Source organism: Electrona antarctica, assembly GCF_951216825.1.
Source record: "Electrona antarctica genome assembly, chromosome: 12".
NCBI lineage: Eukaryota > Metazoa > Chordata > Actinopteri > Myctophiformes > Myctophidae > Electrona > Electrona antarctica.
The window spans coordinates 53,245,491-53,267,041 of NC_136793.1; the positions used below are offsets into that span (position 1 = coordinate 53,245,491).

Genomic DNA, 21,551 nt, shown 5'->3' on the forward strand with positions numbered 1-21,551 from the left:
ATATTGTTATTATGCTTCAATTATCGCTTTGGCTAAAACGCTGAATACTGTGGATAAAGTAGGCTATAACTTGTAGGCATTCATAACTACAGACATTAATATAGTCTATATTATAGACTACCGCATAGAATTGTACAATTATATAGCCTATACATTTAACAAACAAGCTTGATTGACATTTGTAAATAGGTCAATACAAAAACTGCTACGAGGATAAAACCAGAAAACGCACTAAGACTTGTCACCAAAATCAAGGTCAAAATGCGTGTGCGCGCATGCGGGTGCCTGCCTGCCTATCTGCAGTGGTGAAAAAAGTGCTTCCATTTCTTAAAAATCACACCCGTGTGAACTGAGTGGTGCAACTACTCTGTGATGTCAGAGACGTCACTCTACTAACCATAGCAACCATGCTCGTTTTTTTGGTACGAACAAACACGGGTACACGGGTACAGAGCCAGTTGTTGGAGTGGTTTGCACCACTCAAAAAGGTAAAAGTGCTGTATCAATACTCCAAATATAGAGATACTCTGTTACAAGTAAAAGTCAGAAATTCTAAATGTACAAAAGTATTGGCATGTCTGTCGGACTGTCTGTATGAAGTCATCGTAGTGAACAGAAACGTCAACTCCCCCCTCCCAGTCTGTGGGTTGTGTTGGGTCTGTTTTCCACAGTCTGTGGGTTGTGTTGGGTCTGTTTTCCACAGTATGTGGGTTGTGCTGGGTCTGTTTTCCACAGCATGTGGGTTGTGTTGGGTCTGTTTTCCACAGTATGTGGGTTGTGTTGGGTCTGTATTCCACAGTCTGTGGGTTGTGTTGGGTCTGTTTTCCACAGTCTGTGGGTTGTGTTGGGTCTGTTTTCCACAGTCTGTGGGTTGTGTTGGGTCTGTTTTCCACAGTCTGTGGGTTGTGTGGGTCTGTTTTCCACAGTCTGTGGGTTGTGTTGGGTCTGTTTTCCACAGTCTGTGGGTTGTGTTGGGTCTGTTTTCCAGTCTGTGGGTTGTGTTGGGTCTTTTTTCCACAGTATGTGGGTTGTGTTGGGTCTGTTTTCCACAGTCTGTGGGTAGTGTTGGGTCTGTTTTCCACAGTGGGTTGTGTTGGGTCTGTATTCCACAGTCTGTGGGTTGTGTTGGGTCTGTATTCCACAGTGGGTTGTGTTTGTTGTCTCCACCAGGCCGAAGCCATGGGGAGAGAGTATGTTTTGTTTTGGTCTGTTTTCCACAGTCTATGGGTTGTGTTGGGTCTGTTTTCCACAGTATGTGGGTTGTGTTGGGTCTGTTTTCCACAGTCTGTGGGTTGTGTTGGGTCTGTATTCCACAGTGGGTTGTGTTTGTTGTCTCCACCAGGCAGAAGGCATGGGGAGAGAGTATGTTTTGTTTTGGTCTGTTTTCCAGTCTGTGGGTTGTTTGTTGGGGCTGTTTTCCAGTGGTGGAAAGTAACTAAGGCGTCCGTCCGTCCGTCCGTCCGTCCGTCCGTCCGCCCGTCCGTCCGTCCGTCCGCCCGCCCGTCCGTCCGTCCGTCCGTCCGTCCGTCCGTCCGTCCGTCCGCCCGCCTGTCCGTGTGTGTGTCTGTGAACAATACAACTCAAGAATTAATGATGAACTTTTCTGTTGAAAAGGTCGAGGTCACCAAAATCAAGGTCAAAATGCGTGCGCGCGCATGCGCGTGGGTGCCTGCCTGCCTATCTGCAGTGGTGAAAAAAGTGCTTGCATTTCTTAAAAAGGTAAAAGTACTGTATCAATACTCCAAATATAGAAATACTCTGTTACAAGTAAAAGTCAGAAATTCTAAATGTACTTGAGTAAAAGTACAAAAGTATTGGCATGTCTGTCGGACTGTCTGTATGAAGTCATCGTAGTGAACAGAAACACCTCAACGTCAACTCCCCCCTCCCAGTCTGTGGGTTGTGTTGAGTCTGTTTTCCACAGTCTGTGGGTTGTGTTGGGTCTGTTTTCCACAGTCTGTGGGTTGTGTTGGGTCTGTTTTCCACAGCATGTGGGTTGTGTTGGGTCTGTTTTCCACAGTCTGTGGGTTGTGTTGGGTCTGTTTCCACAGTCTGTGGGTTGTGTTGGGTCTGTTTTCCACAGTCTGTGGGTTGTGTTGGGTCTGTTTTCCACAGTCTGTGGGTTGTGTTGGGTCTGTTTTCCACAGTCTGTGGGTTGTGTTGGGTCTGTATTCCACAGTCTGTGGGTTGTGTTGGGTCTGTTTTCCACAATCTGTGGGTTGTGTTGGGTCTGTTTTCCACAGTCTGTGGGTTGTGTTGGGTCTGTTTTCCACAGTCTGTGGGTTGTGTTGGGTCAGTTTTCCACAGTATGTGGGTTGTGTTGGGTCTGTTTTCCACAGTCTGTGGGTTGTGTTGGGTCTGTTTTCCACAGTGGGTTGTGTTGGGTCTGTATTCCACAGTCTGTGGGTTGTGTTGGGTCTGTATTCCACAGTCTGTGGGTTGTGTTGGGTCTGTTTTCCACAGTCTGTGGGTTGTGTTGGGTCTGTTTTCCACAATCTGTGGGTTGTGTTGGGTCTGTTTTCCACAGTCTGTGGGTTGTGTTGGGTCTGTTTTCCACAGTCTGTGGGTTGTGTTGGGTCAGTTTTCCACAGTATGTGGGTTGTGTTGGGTCTGTTTTCCACAGTCTGTGGGTTGTGTTGGGTCGGTTTTCCACAGTGGGTTGTGTTGGGTCTGTATTCCACAGTCTGTGGGTTGTGTTGGGTCTGTATTCCACAGTCTGTGGGTTGTGTTGGGTCTGTTTTCCACAGTCTGTGGGTTGTGTTGGGTCTGTTTTCCACAATCTGTGGGTTGTGTTGGGTCTGTTTTCCACAGTCTGTGGGTTGTGTTGGGTCTGTTTTCCACAGTCTGTGGGTTGTGTTGGGTCAGTTTTCCACAGTATGTGGGTTGTGTTGGGTCTGTTTTCCACAGTCTGTGGGTTGTGTTGGGTCTGTTTTCCACAGTGGGTTGTGTTGGGTCTGTATTCCACAGTCTGTGGGTTGTGTTGGGTCTGTATTCCACAGTATGTGGGTTGTGTTGGGTCTGTATTCCACAGTCTGTGGGTTGTGTTGGGTCTGTTTTCCACAGTATGTGGGTTGTGTTGGGTCTGTATTCCACAGTATGTGGGTTGTGTTGGGTCTGTATTCCACAGTCTGTGGGTTGTGTTGGGTCTGTATTCCACAGTGGGTTGTGTTTGTTGTCTCCACCAGGCCGAAGGCATGGGGAGAGAGTATGTTTTGTTTTGGTCTGTTTTCCAGTCTGTGGGTTGTGTTGGGTCTGTATTCCACAGTGGGTTGTGTTTGTTGTCTCCACCAGGCCGAAGGCATGGGGAGAGAGTATGTTTTGTGGGTTGTTTGTTGGGGCTGTTTTCCAGTGGTGGAAAGTAACTAGTCAGGACATTTAAGTACTGTACTTAAGTACAATTTGAGGTATTTGTACTTTACGTTTCCAATTTTCGATACTTTTACTTACTCTTTTACTTACTCGATTTTGAGTATTATTACAAAACATACAATAACCACTTAAGCCCTATACATTTCAGCCATTTGAAAATTGACGTATAGCTTGTAGATCTGCTATTTTCAACATTTTTATACAAACTTGAAACAGGACATTCTGCACAATGAGTACTTTTGATGCCGTTACCGTACTTTTGGACTTTTACTCATGTACATTTTGAATTCCAGACTTCACTTACAGTAACAGAGTATTGCTATAATGCAGCAGCAGTATTGATGCTTTCACGACTCAGGGGTGTCCAAAGTGCGGCCCGCGGGCCAAATGTGGTCCTGTGGGACGGCCCACACAGCTACACACCTGAATTGTATAGCGCCTTTATCCAAGGAGCTTTACATAGATTGTGCATTACATTCACCCATTCACACTCATATTCATACACCGATGGCGGTGGAAACTATGCAGGGCACCAACCAGCACATCAGGAGCAATTAGAGGTTCAGAGTCTTGCTCAAGGACACTTCGACACTAACTCTGGGGGAGCCCGGGTTCAAACTGGCAACCTTGCGGTTTCCATCCAGCCAAATACCCCTGAGCCAAAGCCATCGTTACATTAAAGTTTTTTAACCTGGGCATTTCCCAGAGTATAATTTGTCAGTGTTCTTTGTTCCTTGTGTGCATATATATATATATATATATATATATATATATGGTTTTGTAATGTGACATAAGGCTGAAAAAATACACTTTTTGTTCACAGCACACACCTGACCAATGACCATTGATATTAAATATAGCTGAGAATAGTTTAAATGCGATGCATATGTATGTGACTTTGTTGTAGTCCGACGGTACATTATGTCAGGAAAAGCCCTTGGGTGAAAAATGTTTGAACAAACATTTGAGTACTTTTTTGTTCCACCACTGCTGTTTTCCAGGGATTCACTGAGTAGCAGAATAGTTAGCCTGCAAGTGATGCCTGTTGAGCTTGTTCCAGTTTTATTTATTCTTCTCCTTCAGGTATAATGAGTAAACACTTTGGGGAAAAAGGTTGGTAAATTGGTGTTCGGAGCACACATTTACAAACAGCCGTAGTAGTAGAACTCTCTCTCTCTCTCTCTCTCTCTCTCTCTCTCTCTCTCTCTCTCTCTCGGCAGCTGTCTTCTGTGTCTCTCCTGTGAGAACACTTACCCCGGGGGTCTCCCACGGCCTGCCTGCCATGTTTTGTATCGATACAACACCCCCGTTGGCGAGAGCCACACCTGGGAGCGTCCCACGGCACAACCAGCTCGACTGGTGGTTCCACTGTGACCACGTGTTGTGTTGTGTTGTGTTGGGTGGAGGAGGAACACGGGCAGCCGGGCCAACTAACTGACTGACTAATTACTCTGCGATTATTCCCCACCTGTGGGCCACTTGCAATGTCCTCGTGACCCCAGCGGTGGGCCTTGAGGACATTGCAAGTGCAGGGCCCCCGAATAATTGGCAAAACACTAACATTTAAATGATATTATACCACAGGTCGTTTCGAGGAAGCAATCTGATTGGTTGAAACGGCATTCTAGCCGTGGGTTAAACCAGCACCATTCACCACCTAATCAAAACAAAGAATTCAGCTGCTCTGTTTTCCTAACCTGACTCCGCCAGATGGGGCAGCAGAGAGTACACTGGGTTCCCCCCTCCTGCTCCCATCTGGGAACTCTCAGGCAGACTTGATGCCCGGCCACAAAATGGCCTGGCCAATCAGCAGCAGCTAGAGGCGGGATCAAGCCATACACAGTGCTGCCTTGAACCCAGTGTACTCTCTGCTGCCCATCTGGCGGAGTCAGGTTACTGTTTTCCCAGAGCGCTAGCAAACTCGGTGGCTAGGCTAGCTAGTTTCTTGGGACATTTGTGGTCGTAGTGACTACATCTGTCATTAAAAAAAAATATTTTTTCAGCGATTTTCTTAGTTTTAAGGGTAACTGTTGTATAATTGCAATATTACACTCGAGGGTGTGGTTTAACGTGATTATTGCCACTTCAGTGATGCTTGCGGAACTCGACTTCGTCTCGTTCCTTACCGCATCACTGTCGTGGCAATAATCACGTTAACCCACACCCTCTCGTGTAATATTGCTTAAATATAACATGAAAAAATAATGTCATGGTATTTTTTCTTTAAAACCGAAAGGAACTTAGCAGTTTGAGCGTCATGGCAGCCTCTGTGTCGCGCCGCAGGCCCGCGGGAAGTACTTTACACTCGCAGGGGCTGAGCGTCTAGTAGGGGGTGCGCGCGCGTAGCGCGTGCCGCAAAAATGCGCGTGCGCGCGCATCATGCACGCGCATTTTTGCGCATTTTCACGCGCAAACGTGGCCTTTACTTTCCCTCTCCACACGCAAGTTATATGAACGAACTGACACAGGCAATTAACCAGGATAAGGTGCCAATACTGTGATACAGCATATTTATTAGGCCTGGCCTATCTCTTTTTTTTCTTCCCCTCCTGTTCGAGGGGGGGCTGTGCCTGGGGGGAGGGGGTGCTACAGCCCCCCCAGCACCCCTACTTCCCTCAGCCCTGTCGCGCCGTGCTCGCTTCTTGCTGCTGATCGGGCCGTTGGAATATTTTTGGACACTATGACGACAAGCGACGGCACTATTTCAAGGCAGACCGCCGTGAAACGGATCTACGTTAACGGTCGCGTGATTCTTTAAAAGGTATAGTGGAAAAAGACTCCCGCAAGTGAAGTTATAGTTTCACGATTGAAAACCTCTGCACTACATGTGTTAAAAAGCGTTACTTAAAGTATACTATACATCATTTAAATAAACCGTGAACTATGCACGACGTGGCCCTTGGCCGTGAACACAAGATGTTCAAGTGGGCCCAGCTGGCCTGATCCAGAAAATGTTGGAAACCTCTGATCTGTCTCTCCTCTCTCTCCCTCTGTCTGGCATGTGATGGCATTTCTATCTCTGCGGGACCCCCAATTTATATTGTAAAAGCAATGTTAATTTAACTCTGAGGGTGTACAAATGAAACCAAATCGACCTGAGGGTCCATTTGTGTAGATGCTATTAGTGTAGATGTTCATCTTACACAAACCATTGTGTAAAATTCCCATTGACAATGAATGGATTATCCATTATTATACACGTAAGTCCCCTAACCTCATATCAGTCTTAACCGGCCACGTAAGTCCCCTAACCTCATATCAGTCTTAACCGGCCACGTAAGTCCCTTAACCTCATATCAGTCTTAACCGGCCACGTAAGTCCCCTAACCTCATATCAGTCTTAACCGGCCACGTGAGTCCCCTAACCTCATATCAGTCTTAACCGGCCACGTTTCACAATGTTTTTGCTTCGGCGGCAGCAATTTCACTTCCGTGTTTCCTAAGCAGCCAAGTAGACTCCAGGCGAGTCTGCTGGCTCCATTGCATTCGAGTGATTATCGGTTGATAGCATTCGAAGCGGGTGGTCTCGGGTCTCCTTGCCCTCTCTCTCCTTCTCTCTCTCTCTCTCTCTCTCTCTCTCTCTCCCTCCATGCCCTCTCTCTCTCCCTCTGTGCCCTCTCTCTCTCTCCCTCCGTGCCCTCTCTCTCTCTCTCTCCTCCGTGCCCTCTCTCTCTCTCCCTCCGTGCCCTCTCTCGCTCTCTCCCTCCATGCCCTCTCTCTCTCTCTCTCTCTCTATCTCTCTCTCTCTATCACTCTCTCTCCGTGCCCCCCCCCCCTCTCTCTCTCTCTCTCTCTCTCTCTCTCTCTCTCTCTCTCCGTGCCCTCTCTCTCCCTCTCTCTCTCTCTCTCTCTCTCTCTCTCTCTCTCTCCCTCCATGCCCTCTCTCTCTCTCTCTATCTCTCTCCTCTATCTCTCTCTCTCTATCACTCTCTCTCCGTGCCCCCCTCTCTCTCTCTCTCTCTCTCTCTCTCTCTCTCTCTCTCTCTCCGTGCCCTCTCTCTCTCCCTCTCTCTCTCTCTCTCTTCTCTCTCTCCTCTCTCTCTCCTCTCATCTCTCTCTCTCTCTCTCTCTCTCTCTCTCTCTCTCCGTGCCCTCACTCTCTCTCTCTCTCTCTCTCTCTCTCTCTCCTCTCTCTCTCCGTGCCCTCTCTCTCTCTCCCTCTCCTCTCTCTCTCTCTCTCTCTCCGTGCCCTCTCTCTCTCTCTCTCCGTGCCCTCTCTCCTTCACTCATAGTCACAGGAAACACCGCTCCTCAACCGTGTCGTACAGTGACAACCGTGGGTAATGACAGTGGAGCGCACGCTCGCTCCTCATTTACTTGGAGCTGGCAGTGTAACAGTTCAGCTCAGAACTCTTAAGTGGTTGTTAATTTAATATGCAAATAAGTCTCTTGTCAATCTGAATGCATTTTAATGAAAACCCCTTGCGCTTCTGGAGGGGAGGAGGAGGGGGGGGGGGGGGGGGTCACCCACGTTGACTGTGTTGTGCACAGAGGAGGAAAAGGTGTAGCAGCAGTCGGAACACGGGATGCTGAACGAGGGCATATCATATCTTTTCTTCGGAGACAGTGAAACAGTGAGAGAGGTATATGAGGCTTTGATAGTTGAGGAGCATTAACGATATTTCGCGCAAATTCGTAAGCGCCAAATTTTGCACAGATGTAGCCGCGGGCATGCTCTATAATGATTTAGCTATGGGCGCCCGTGCCGGCGACCTTTGGGGTCGCCATAGCGGCTAAAATCCATAAGGCCACCATTAGCAACCTATAAAAGGCAATACTTTCTAAATTTCATTATGCTTTAAGTAGCATGTGAGGTGTCAAACTAGGGGGTTTTCATGATTCTGAATCCATTCCAAGCATTCGTTTTGCACATAAAAAAAACGGCCATAGACGCCATCACAAATGTGACGAGGTCAGCACATTTGGGCACATTTGGGCAATCGGCTATGGCCGAATTTAGCCCAAGGATTGTTTTTTGGGCAAAAGTAATGCTTGGAATGGATTCAGAATCATGAAAACTCCCTAGTTTGACATGTCACATCATGCTACTTAAAGCATAATGACATTTTGAAATGATTGCCTTATATATATACCTGTAGGCCATATGGATTTGGTCACTGTGGCGACCCCAAAGGTCGCCGGCTCGGGCGCCCTAGTTAAATCATTCGAGCAGGCCCTGGGCTACATCTGTGCAAAATGTGGCACTTTTAGACAAATTAACGTGAAATCACCCTTTCCCTATGCTCATATAGAAATCCCACTTATCTTTCCCTATGCTCCTACACTATGACAGAAATCACCCTTATCTTTCCCTATGCTCCTACACTATGGCAGAAATCACCCTATCTTTCCCTATGCTCCTACACTATGGCAGAAATCACCCTATCTTTCCCTATGCTCCTACACTATGACAGAAATCACCCTTATCTTTCCCTATGCTCCTACACCATGGCAGAAATCACCCTTATCTTTCCCTATGCTCCTACACTATGACAGAAATCACCCTTATCTTTCCCTATGCTCCTACACTATGACAGAAATCACCCTTATCTTTCCCTATGCTCCTACACTATGACAGAAATCACCCTTATCTTTCCCTATGCTCCTACACTATGACAGAAATCACCCTTATCTTTCCCTATGCTCCTACACCATGGCAGAAATCACCCTTATCTTTCCCTATGCTCCTACACTATGACAGAAATCACCCTTATCTTTCCCTATGCTCCTACACCATGGCAGAAATCACCCTTATCTTTCCCTATGCTCCTACACTATGACAGAAATCACCCTTATCTTTCCCTATGCTCCTACACTATGACAGAAATCACCCTATCTTTCCCTATGCTCCTACACTATGACAGAAATCACCCTTATCTTTCCCTATGCTCCTACACTATGACAGAAATCACCCTATCTTTCCCTATGCTCCTACACTATGGCAGAAATCACCCTATCTTTCCCTATGCTCCTACATTATGACAGAAATCACCCTTATCTTTCCCTATGCTCCTACACTATGACAGAAATCACCCTATCTTTCCCTATGCTCCTACATTATGACAGAAATCACCCTTATCTTCCCCTATGCTCCTACACTATGACAGAAATCACCCTATCTTTCCCTATGCTCCTACATTATGACAGAAATCACCCTTATCTTTCCCTATGCTCCTACACTATGACAGAAATCACCCTATCTTTCCCTATGCTCCTACATTATGACAGAAATCACCCTTATCTTTCCCTATGCTCCTACATTATGACAGAAAATAGCAGATCGACAAGCTCGCTGTGAGCTTGTCTATTTTCAGAGAAAGCTTTCCCCAAAAAAGACACAAGTATAGTATAGAGCTCTGATGAACTCCGCTTAACCATATATGGGGTTTAAGTGGTTAACGTTGTGCCCTGATCTGACAGTCTATAGGTAAATGGTGCATTTATATAGCGCCTTTATCCAAGGCGCCTTACATACATATATTGTGCATTATTGCATTGCCCTGTGTGAATCACACACACACATCCATACACCGATGGCAGAGGAAACCATGCAAGGCACCAACCTGCTCATAGGGAGCAATTAGGGGTTCAGTCTTGCTCAAGGATACGTCGAACACCAACTCTGGGGGGAGCCCGGGATCAAACTGGGAACCTTCCGGTTGCCAAGCGGCCGCTCTATACCCCGTGAGCCACTGCCGCACACCCCTCATGTGTTCCTATACCATTTTTGGGAAGAGATTCTGCGTTCACAAGGAGGAGGAAGCCCAGACAGACAACACTATAGCTCAAGCACAACCGAGTGACACAAAAACATATATCCTCTACCCACAACCTGCTGCTAATGACAGATCTTCGCTCAGCCTTATGCCTATACACATTGGCAGTGGAGTAGTGTCTGAAGGTAAGGTGAGCGTGTTATTGGGAAGGTGGGGGGTGGATTGCAGGCGGTGTTAAGACCGGACTAGAGATTCTATAAATGTCTTCTAAATCCTGACAGTTTTCAGAAAAGCCCTATATGTTTCTATATCAATGGTTCTCAAACATTTTCAGAAGCAAAGATTTTAGTTAAAAACGTTCGCTCTGAAAGAATATATGTTCAAAGATTTGCGCCACACTTCTACAAGATCTACAAGCTCGTAGCACGGCACCTGGTGCTACAAGCGCTTCAAGCTTGTAGATCTGCTATTTTTTTCAATAGCTAAAGTATAACATAATGCCTAAAAAAAACACCAAAAGGGGGTTCCCGTTCAGAATGGGTTAAGTCAAGCAGGAACCCTCCAATGTTGCTAATTTATTTACAGATTTAATTAGATGGATAGAGCCCTCACAGATATAAGAAAGAGGGGAGAGATGTTGCCAGCGTTACAGCACTTTAATTATGGTAGCAGGCTCCTGATCCCCGCGCTCCGCTGTCTGGGGAGCCAGTTAATTAAAATCCTCATTATTTTACTTTTAATTAGTTCCCCCCTCTTTTGTTTCCTTTCACCATATGGCCGTGTTCCGTGGTCAAATTAACGTAATTGAGCTAATTAAGCCGATCACTTTAATTATTCAAAGCGTTCCGATTGGCCACGAGTAACTTTTCTTCCTCTTCTCTCCCTCTCGCTCCCCCTCTTCGCCTGACATTCCCGCGCGAGGCACCGAGTTGTAAAAGTCGTCTCTCTCTTTGTCATTAAAGACATGCTCTTTTACTCCCATTGCCTGAGACGGTAGTGAATCACGGGCCTGGAACATGCCTGTCTCTACACGCCCCCCCCCCCCCCCACGACCACATGCTCAAGTCATGTCTGATGTTTCACTGATTGACTGTGTAGATTATGCAACCGCCACACCATCACAGGGGGATCATATGTACAGTATAGTGGCTTGTCTGAGCGCTTACAATACAAATATGGTAAAGACAAATTGGGGTGTATATTATTGTGGAAGTTGTTTTCGGCTCCTTGTCACGAGCCATCTGGGCGCGGGAGGGATTGGATTCATGGAAGATACCAAGAATAGCTTTGGCAGACTTCACTGCATGCATGCATGCATGCATCGGTTTTCAGCGGGATTCTCAGCATAGCCTTAGCTGAATTCCTTTTAACGCGCGCCATGGCGCACCACGCCATTTACATTCTTAGAGATTTGAAAACTGCCAAAACCAGATTGTAGCCGCAGAGGCTGAGCAACAACATCAATCTTCAAACTGTGTGTCTGAAGGAAGGTGGGCCTGAAAAATATAGTGCGCTGCGGTCATACCTGTCCATCAGCATTCAACGCATTCAACACCGCCCACACCACACACACACACACACACACACACACACACACACACACTTCGCAATGAATTCCACCGCACATACCTCTCTAGCCTAGTTCACATTGGGGTCAAATGAATGTTTGTTCTGCAGTGCTTGCAAAAGGAAAGTTCCATTCTTCTCGAGTGGTTAGTGTGTAATTATATGAGGCCAACACTTGATTCTCCCACAATGAAAGCTTCCCTTAGTTGAACAACTTAAACACAGCCTGAAAAACACGTTTGAGGTGCAAAAAAAGGAAACCCTGGCGGACATTGATCATCTGTGTATTCTTACAATACATGAAGAACTCTGGTCCACATATTTTGATGACCACACTGTGAAGGGATAGGCAGCTCATTCCAGCACGGAACACTGACTGCAGCGTACAAATGTAACCAAATGGACCCGTAAAAAGGGTCCATTTGGTAAGTTACACGTGTGACTCTACTCTCAAGAGTTCCAATTAACACTCAGCAACGTGATGATCTAATAATGATCTCACTGGGATACTGTTGTCATTTGAGACCAGTGGATCAGCGTGGCAAGAGAGCTGAGGGCCTTGACAAAGATGGCGGCCATACATATACTATCTTGGAACTGTATCGCAGGAGTTGCCGGGGTTGGGTGGAAGGAGGCCTCTCTCTCCTCTTTCCCTTCTTCTTCTTCTTCCGTCACGGAGTGTAAAAAAAAAAGAAAAGCGTAAAAATATCCCCGGCTCATCTCGTGATGTCTTCACGCAGCATGAGGCGGAGGAGCTCAGGCAATTACACTCATCTGCATGTGTTAATATGATTAATTAGCGGGAATAAACACTTTCCTATGACACTAGGCTACATGGTGAGCCACACACACCTGCAGAAGCTCTGATAAAAGACGACGCCTCCTGCCAAAGAGTCTTTTCATGAGACCCTGCTAATTGGCATCTGAAAACGTTCCGGCTAATTAGGAAGAGGCAGATGAGGCTTGATTGGTTTGAATGCAAAGTGTAAGTTGGTGGTGCAGCAGAGGGACTCTCGTCGGGGAGAATGTGCCGAGGTTTTTTATTTCTCCGCCATCGCGATACAAAGATAATTGTAATTGTAATCATTTGCATACGTTAATGAATTTGCAGTGACGCTTTCTCCGATCAGACGTGGAATAAATAATTGATGCCGTATCAGCACCTTAGCGTGACAAGTGGGACTTTTGAAATAGCTAAGCGTATTAAGGTGCAAGTTTGATGGCTGCCACGCTCCCAGGCAAGGTGTGAAAGTAGAGCAGATGCTATCTTGTGTTTCCTCCACTCCACTGTGTGTATTCCACCGCAGCTATCGCACCGAGATTAACTCTCAACCTCCGGAGGTACGACGAGACTTTGGTTTTTACAGTGCATTTAAGTAACGCATGCAAAGTTGCCGCAAATTGGAAAAACGGATATGCTGAACCATTTAAAGAAACATTCAGATCTCACAGACATGGTGGTGGCAAAGAACAAAAGAGGTGAGAGGCGAAAACTAGGCTATGCGTGTGCTTGTGTGCTTTTTAATTGCAACATGGTAAACAGTAAATACATCAGATTGTTCCAAATGCCCTGGATGCATTGGGGGGGGGGGGGGGGGGGGGGGGTGTTAACTCCCCTTTAATTAGCCTGCTCTCAGATTAGGCTTTATTACAGACAGCCAGCCAGCCAGCCAGCCAATCAGACAGTCAGACAGCCAGCCAGCCAGCCAATCAGACAGTCAGACAGCCAGCCAGCCAGCCAGTCAACCACGGGATATGCCCAAAGTTCAACCTCCCAGGGGCTCCAGCAGCACAGATACACAGCTCATGTTTAATTGCTTCTGTAAATGGTCAGAGCTCAAGCCCCCTAATTCCATTCCTCGGGGTAATCAACCATGTATTCACCATACAGGGCTACAGAGAGAGAGAGAGAGAGAGAGAGAGAGAGAGAGAGAGAGAGAGCGCGCGCTCTAGGTCCCCCCCACGTAATACCACAACGGCACTCTGACGCAGCAAAAAAAAAAGGGACTTCCAAAACATCTCACTTTTTTACACCAACGATATATGTTACAATAACATCTTTTAATAGGTATTTTCTTTATCTTTTTTTTTTTTTACATCAATTATTTCGACACACTGAACGGGCTTCCGACGAGATAAGAAATATAACTTTTACAGAGAAAAAAACAATACCTTAATTATATTAAAAAAAAACTAATTTGCATTTTCTCATCTCAAATCTTAAATCAGACACCCATCGTTGTACAAGGTCAAACCTTGTGTATACGATCTGAGATTTAGCACACGCGACAGAAAAGGGCCAAGATCACCAAAGAAGACATATACATACATACAGACTCTCTGGGGAGTAAAAATGCCACCTGGCACAAATGGATTGTTGGTAATAGTCTCTTAAGGGTGGTCCGTATTCACATGATATAGTCTTTGTTCCTTCTTCCCGTTGAAGGCAAGGAGGGTTTTTTTTCTTTATCACGTTCCTGTATTCCCTTAGTCCTGACTGAGGGACCCCGGCCTTGCCCTTACGGTCCCAACATGAGTCTTTGCAGCCAAGGACGGACCACCCCTAACATTGAACACAACATGAATCGTAATGTTTTTTTTTCTTTTTTTAACGCAGGGACACCGTCTCTGAGGGAGAGAGGGTGATAGGGAAGAAGGGTGTGTATATCTTAGGTTAACAGGGTGAGAAGAGACATTGTCCTCCTGACTGTGTGAGAGACTGGACAGACGACGGTTTCCACAACAATAGCATCAGGAGCAGGTCAAGAGACGGGAAGTATGGACGGTCAGATGAGGAAGTGAAGGAACTGTTCTGTTGTGTTGTGCACTCAGCAAACCTAGGTTCAAGAGAAAGGGGAAGAACAATGCTGCTAAGGTATACCATAAACGTCAAGTAATAAAAAAATGTTAACGCATCTTAATACAGATGCTACACTATAACAATATTAGCGACTTGGCGAACATATTCTGGAAAGCTCCCAAACTGTAACCTATTTTACCCCTCACACAGACTACACACATTGGACAGGAAATCCTCTGCCATGTGTCAAAGGTGAAAAGCTCCTGTATGTAATCTGCTCCATAATATGCTCTGGAGTATTTGCTCTGAGCGATATGGATGAACAATGTATATCACGCTAATAACCAGAAGTCCTTCGTCTGATATCGATACATATCTAGGTATGGGAAATCACTTGGACTCATGCGTAGTAGTGAGAAGTCAGACTACTGTTCATTTTCAAGTAGTTCAGATATCGATTGGTTTTTTTGTAAGTAATTGCTTTGCCGTGTTAATTTAGACAACAGAAATATGCATCGCGATCACGATTCACAACCTATACACCAAAGAAATCCCACAATATTATTATTACAATGATAAACAAATTTAAATAGTTTTCAGATTTAATGTTTATGGATGTGTGTTTGAACCTGACCCAGAGAGACCGCACTTTTTGGTTCTTCTCAAATACTGTCAAATCACAATGTTTCTGTAGAAAATACAATGATGTATGGTATGGTGATTGCAAAAAAGAAAAAGTGATTCTAAGACTCTGGAAATCAGATGAAGTACCTCACTTCAAGACCTGGTTAACTGAACATACTTAATGTATTGTATGACGCATGGAGAAAATCTGCTATGATATGATGGACAATTCAAACAAGTTCTATGTTATATGGCAGCCATTCCTAGATCACCTTGCTCAAATGTCACACTGAACCTATCAGTATTTAGTTGTATGTCATCCACTCTTTACACAATCTAGTAGTGTAACTTATTGTAATGTAATGACTCATTCAGAATGAAATCATGCCCTACTCTTTTTTTTCTGTTTGTCTCTATTTGAAAAAAACGTATTTATTATGATAAACAATAAATAATAGACTGTCTAGCCTCTACTCTAGAGTTGTCCTTTCTCAGAAGAGAAAGAAGCTCTGTTTTCAGAGAGATTTGAAAATAACATGGGACGCCAGAAAGACCCCTGAATACTGGCTGATGTTGATATGCTTAATGCGAGTTACCTCAATAATTAGATTTCTTGAAAACTGGAAATCTGAAAGCTCTCCTTCACAAAAACATTGGCTTACACATGATAATAAATTGCATGTTATTCCTGAGAAGATCCTACAGTATAATATTTAGCAAAATGTTAAGAGGAAAACCTGCAGCATATTATGAAACTTCACTAAATCCTCTTAATTGATCCCGTCAAGGTCGGAGGACTAGACATTTAATAGCATCTTAACTAGTGTTCCCATATTGTAATTAACGTGTATCTGCTGGTTTTATTATTGTTTGTCCGTAAGAATCTTTGTACCATTCCTGGTTTGGGGCTTGCCTTGCGGGTGTTCTCCTTTTGCTATGTTTTGATTAGAATATGCACTAGTATATTATAATATTATAACCAATTAATCTGGTATCAGCTCAAAACAGTGTGCTTGAGTACCAGTAACACAACTACGCATTATAACTCAGTATATATAGCTCAAAACAAATGTGACGATTTGTAAAGTCCTATTCATACTCCAGTTTTTGGCGATACGGTGACCACCAAAAACTACAGCATGACGTAACGCCGCGGTGGTAAGCGACTCACCGTTCACCCAAACACATCTCTCTTGTTCTTACTAACCACCGTTTTGGTGGTTGGTCACCTTATCACCTAAAACTATAGTATAGTAGAGTATGAATAGGCCTTTAGCTTATAGAGTTTTCATTGTGCAACATAATTGTACCACTAAATAGGACTTAACCCATTAAGACCTGGAACGCATCTGTGTCACTTTAGCGTTTAACGTACGTTAACCATTATTTTATACTTTAGCTATTGAAAAATAGAAGATATACAAGCTCATTGTGGGTGGCACTCAGTGCCACTTGTACATCTGCTTTTTTCCCTCTTTTTTTTTTTTTTTTTTTTTTTTTAGAAATCGTGAACTCTAATCTTTGCTTCTGGGGGGTCCCTGGAACAACATATTTTCTGATGGGAGTCGGCGGCCAAATACATATAATTTTTGGGGTCCTTGACATGAAATACGGTAGTTTGAGAACCACTGAAACAGTTTTTTCAGAAAACTGGTCCCAGGATTTCATGGGTTATGATGTGGTTAAGAAATAAGAGTAACAAAATAGTATTTGTGACTAAAGTCTGTACTCTACTGTCTGTACAGATGGTACAGTAATATTATGGCTACGTACAGCCTCTCTCTCTCACCTTCTGGTCTGTCAGCACAGAGTTGCTCTGAAGTGGGGGCAGGTGGCTGCTGAGCAGGCTCGCCCCGGGTCTGTCATGCTCGCAGAAGATTGTGCCGTTGACGTAGTGGAAGCGATCTCCAGGCATGAGTCTGTTTCTACAGGTGGCACAGCTGAAACACTGCATGGTGGCAGGCAGGCAGGCAGCAGGGGGGGGGGGAAAGCAAAGGTCTAGATGAGTGGTTTTCAACCAGTGGTCCTTGAGGGGGTTCCAGGTGGTCCCCTGCTAAATGGTGGAGAGTTGGTAACCAAAATGGACCTTTTGCAGATCTTTAACTCTTGAGTGTAAAATGAAACCAAATGGACCCATACGGGTTTCATTTTACGCTCTCAGGAGTTAAATTATTGCTAAACATCTACATTATTTAATTTACAAGAAGTCTACACAATTAGAGAATGTAGAATAATTGTTATTTTGAGCGACGTTTGCCAACAGCATGGAATTGAGTGTCAACTATAACAACATATTCTTTAGTTTTGGGTCTCAGGTCTATGAATCTCATCAAACGTTGGTCCGTGGCTCAAATGCCGAATAAATAACGGTCCTTGATATGTGGCTGGTCTAGATCAGTGGCTCTCAAAGTGGGGTCCTCCGGGACCCCCGGGGGTTCTTGAGGGGGTTCCATGCAGGGGGACCCTTATGGCAAAATGACTTAACATATATAGCATCAAAATCTGTTCAACCATGTTAAACCATATTTTATACTTCCAAGCTCACAATGTGCCGCAATGCGTTGAGAAATTGTAGATCAGCTACTTTGTAAAAAAAAAAAGAAAAAAAAAAGTTTTACTAGAGAAATTGCGAACATTTTGAAATCTTCTTTATGGGGCCCCTGGCACAAACGTCTTTCAGATGGCGGTCCGCGGCCATATACATTTGGGGGTTTCTTGACATGAGTTCTAGATCATCGAATGCACAAGCCCATCAAACATAGCTCCGAGGCAAACCATGATGTTCACCAGAAAAGTTATATTTCGAGTGCACTTGCAGGGTCAGTGGATATTTGAAATGTGGCCAGATGTTTTCTGTCAAAAGAGCAGCGGCGGCCGGTGGCGCATACTGATGCGAGAGAGAGAGAGAGAGACGGCACCAATCTTTACCTTGAGGTGGTAAACATTCCCCTGCGTCCGCATCACCATCTCGTTGGCCGGGATCGACTGGCCACAGGCGCTGCATGCCCCGCTGTGCCCAAACAGTCTGCGTTGCAAACACAAAACACAGATTGTTCAGTCACTGAGTCTCCTCCAGGCCTCGGAAACCACCGGCTTCATCTCCACCCCCTGCACACACACACCCACCCACCCACCTCCTCGTCGTCCTTCTCCTTCCTCTGCTCCCCCCCAGAAGGAATACTGTGTCGCCCCCGGGCATACATCCGACAGAACTGCTCAGCCTGGTGTTCCTAAACGTAACCCAAGTAAACTATATGCTTAACCCATTTTGGCCTGACCTCAAAATTTTAAAAAAATCTTCTAAATCCTCCAGTTTTCTGAAATAAATATTTTCCCGATTTTTCAAAAATAGCAGACCTACAAGCTCGTAGCTTGTAGATCTGCTATTTTTCAATAGCTAAAGCATAACATAATGCTAACACCAAAAGGGGTTCCCGCCCAAAATGGGTTAAACACGCAAACCTAACCTCATAACCCGCAGTAAGACGGTGCCAAAACCTAACCCCGCCCATTCCTAAACTTAACCCCATGTAAAAAACTATGCCGAATTAACCTCAAATGTATTTCTAACCTTATTCTCAGTACAAAACAAATACAAGAATACAATTAAGCGCCCCACCACCGAGCGGTCGGCGGAAAACAACGAGGGGCGAGCGTGTTTTAAGGCGAGCATTCCCCCCCCCCCCCCCCCCCCCAGAAGAACCAACCTCACCTGATGTAGTCGGCGCGACACAGGATCATGCCCCCTTTGCTGTAGCAGGTGGTGCCGATGTCGCCCAGCTGCGCTTGGCAGCAGGAGCACTTGAGGCAGCGCGTGTGCCAGTAGCGATCCATGGAGAAGAGCAGGAAGCGGTCGGCGATCTTCCCCCCGCATCCCGCACACGACCTGGGGGCCGACTGCACCACGCCCGCCACCTGGCTGTTCACCATGGTGATGATGGGCTCTGTCTGAGGAGCTCCTGGTTGGGACCAAATATTACAATGCATTATATTTACAACGGTGCCGATAATAATATGGTTACTGACAATATAAGCCCCATAATATACTAGCCAGCATCAGTTGGCTCTGAACAACATCTTGTGGTTCGGGGCGGGGGTAGAGTGGCCGGTAGAGTGGCCGGATGGGGAAAACCGTGAGGTTCCCGGTTCGATCCCGGGCTCCCCCCAGAGTTAGTGTGTCCTTGAGCAAGACTCTGAACCCCTAATTGCTCCCGATGAGCAGGTTGGTGCCTTGTATGGTTTCCTCCGCCTTCTGTGTGTAAATGGGTGAATGTAATGCACAATCTATGGAGAGTGCTTTGGATAAAAGTGCTATATAAATGCACCATTTACCATTTATATAAGCTCTATACTAGCCAGCATCAGTTGGCTCTGAACAACATCTTCCCTGCATGGGAGACTTGAATGCTTTAGAATTTACCAGTAATATAATAAATAGGTCAGTGGTTTTCAACCTTTTTCATATCAAGGCCCATTATTTTTTCAGCATTTGAGTCAGGGACCACCGTTTGATGAGATTATAACCTCTCCGACCCAAAACTAAAGATCATTTTGTTTTCGTTGGATATGATTTTGTCCACAATTCCATGCTGTATTGATGTGGTAGATAGGAGACAAACATTTATCAAAAGAACACATTTTATCTTGTAAATTAAGTAATGCAGATGTTTAACAATAATTTAACTCTTGAGAATGTACAATGGAACCAAATGGAGTTAAAGATATTTAAGGGTCCATTTGGTTACCAACTGTTCATCATTTATAGCTGGGGACCACCTGGAACCCCCTCAAGGACCACTGGTTGAAAACCACTGTAATAGGTCAACCATGTAGAATTGAAACAAAAACAAAATAATTGGCTCATGTAGTATAGGCTATAAATGGCGAGTTGTGAATTGTATCCAGTAGCCTATAGGTTTGCATTATACATTTTTTTTTTTTTTAAAGTAAAGAATTGGTCTATTTGTGCTCACCAGAGGAACATAATTTGTTATACAGTAGTAGTAGGCTATTGAACATCTGCCCCAATATAACTAAACTATATTAACTCGCCTGTATAGTAGCCTAAACAGCATGATTAACGAGGTGTATGGCATTAAATCAACACTATCTTAATGCAAATGCCGAAAAGAAGAAAAAACACACACACAATGGAAGTCACTATAGGCCTACACACACACTACACACAATTGGGTACATACATAAAGTCACTAAAATGTGGCACGTTGGAAAAGTGCCAGTTCAATCAAATTAACGTTATCTCAATGAAAAAGCAATATAAAAAGCAATAAAAGGCACATTTACATAACACGATTAAAACATTACATTACCCCAGGGGCTATAGAATATAGAAGCATGCTGTAAATTCGTCCCAGAAGACTTTAAACAGCACTTCTTTAACCTTGAATTTATGCCGAAGCTGCCACACCAACCGAAGAAATGCTTACCTTTACAGTATATGCGTGGAGAAGAAAGTTTCGTCTTTAAGACCAAATCTGTCGCTTCGATCGTGGTGATTATATAACAATATAGTAGTTTACAGTTGAAGAACAGCTCTGATGAGGATAATGATATCCATCGCCTTCAGTTCAGCAGCACGCACGTATATGTAATGTAACCGACAAAAAAAACAAACAGGCAATGAAAACAGCAAAGTATTTTAGACGGTGGTCCGAGGTCGAGCAAGAGCACTAGTTTGGAAAACTCCGTTGGAACAACACATATCCCATAATAAAATACTGCCCTAATATCTATTCTCAGATTGGGTGACACGAGGTGGTGGCTTTGCATGCAGCAGATCAGATCCTGTGTGAATCCATCAAAGCGTGCGTCCCACTGTCTCCAACAACTACCTCTCCTTTTTGACAGCTACACTATTCATCAAATTGCGCAAGCGGACGGACTATTTAAATCACTCTCCGATGACGTGGTGAACCACCGGCCAATGAGGGGGAGCCAGGGGGCGTGTCCGGGCAGTCAAAAAATGATTTATGGCTTTATAATTTTTTAGTTGCTTATTATTCAGATTCTTCTGAGCAGAGCGAGCCTTGGCTGGCTTGGCTGCTACGAGTCCTGCTGTTTCTTCCCCCCAAAATGTCAGTTTCTCCCCCCCCCCCCCCACCCCCCCGTCGGTCACCTATAGCTCCGAGCGACAACTTTGAGTTTGAAATGAGGAGAATATTAAATAAAGAAGCTATATCGAATTTATAAAACTATAGTATAATATTCCGACGTAGGCTAATTAAAACAAATGCAACGCAAAGATGGCATTACAATTACATTTTCAATTCAATTCAAATGATCTTTATTGGCATGAGAAAACGTTTTTGCCAAAGCAAGTGTCAACATTTAAAATGGGGAAAATATATACAGTTGGAGGGGGTACAACAATGTGTAAACAGCTCTATGTCAGGGCATTACACTGTTAAAATGTCGCATTAACATACATTTTTGTAGGCCTATTAATAAATAAAATA

The 21,551-nt window shown here is 44.8% G+C and overlaps 1 protein-coding gene across 1 annotated transcript; it reads right to left on the bottom strand.

The window, feature by feature from the left end:
• Positions 1-13,671: 13,671 nt before the first annotated feature.
• Positions 13,672-20,942, bottom strand: LOC306934508 (LIM domain transcription factor LMO4-B). Its single transcript, XM_079517099.1, has 5 exons — positions 20,523-20,942; positions 18,788-19,034; positions 18,004-18,100; positions 16,865-17,023; positions 13,672-14,488 (listed from the first exon to the last, which is right to left on the bottom strand). The coding sequence occupies exons 2-5, from the start codon at positions 19,003-19,005 to the stop codon at positions 14,480-14,482; spliced, it is 483 nt and encodes a 160-aa protein (XP_079373225.1). The 5' UTR covers positions 19,006-19,034; positions 20,523-20,942; the 3' UTR covers positions 13,672-14,479.
• Between the last annotated feature and the right edge of the window lie 609 nt (positions 20,943-21,551).

Coding starts and splice junctions, on each gene's coding strand:
- LOC306934508 (XM_079517099.1), bottom strand. CDS start 19,005: ATGGTGAACAGCCAGGTGGCGGGCGTGGTGCAGTCGGCCCCCAGGTCG. Junction 18,101..18,787: donor TGTCGCGCCGACTACATCAG/GTGAGGTTGGTT, acceptor TTTGCAACGCAG/ACTGTTTGGGCACAGCGGGG. Junction 17,024..18,003: donor GGAATGTTTACCACCTCAAG/GTAAAGATTGGT, acceptor GCCACCATGCAG/TGTTTCAGCTGTGCCACCTG.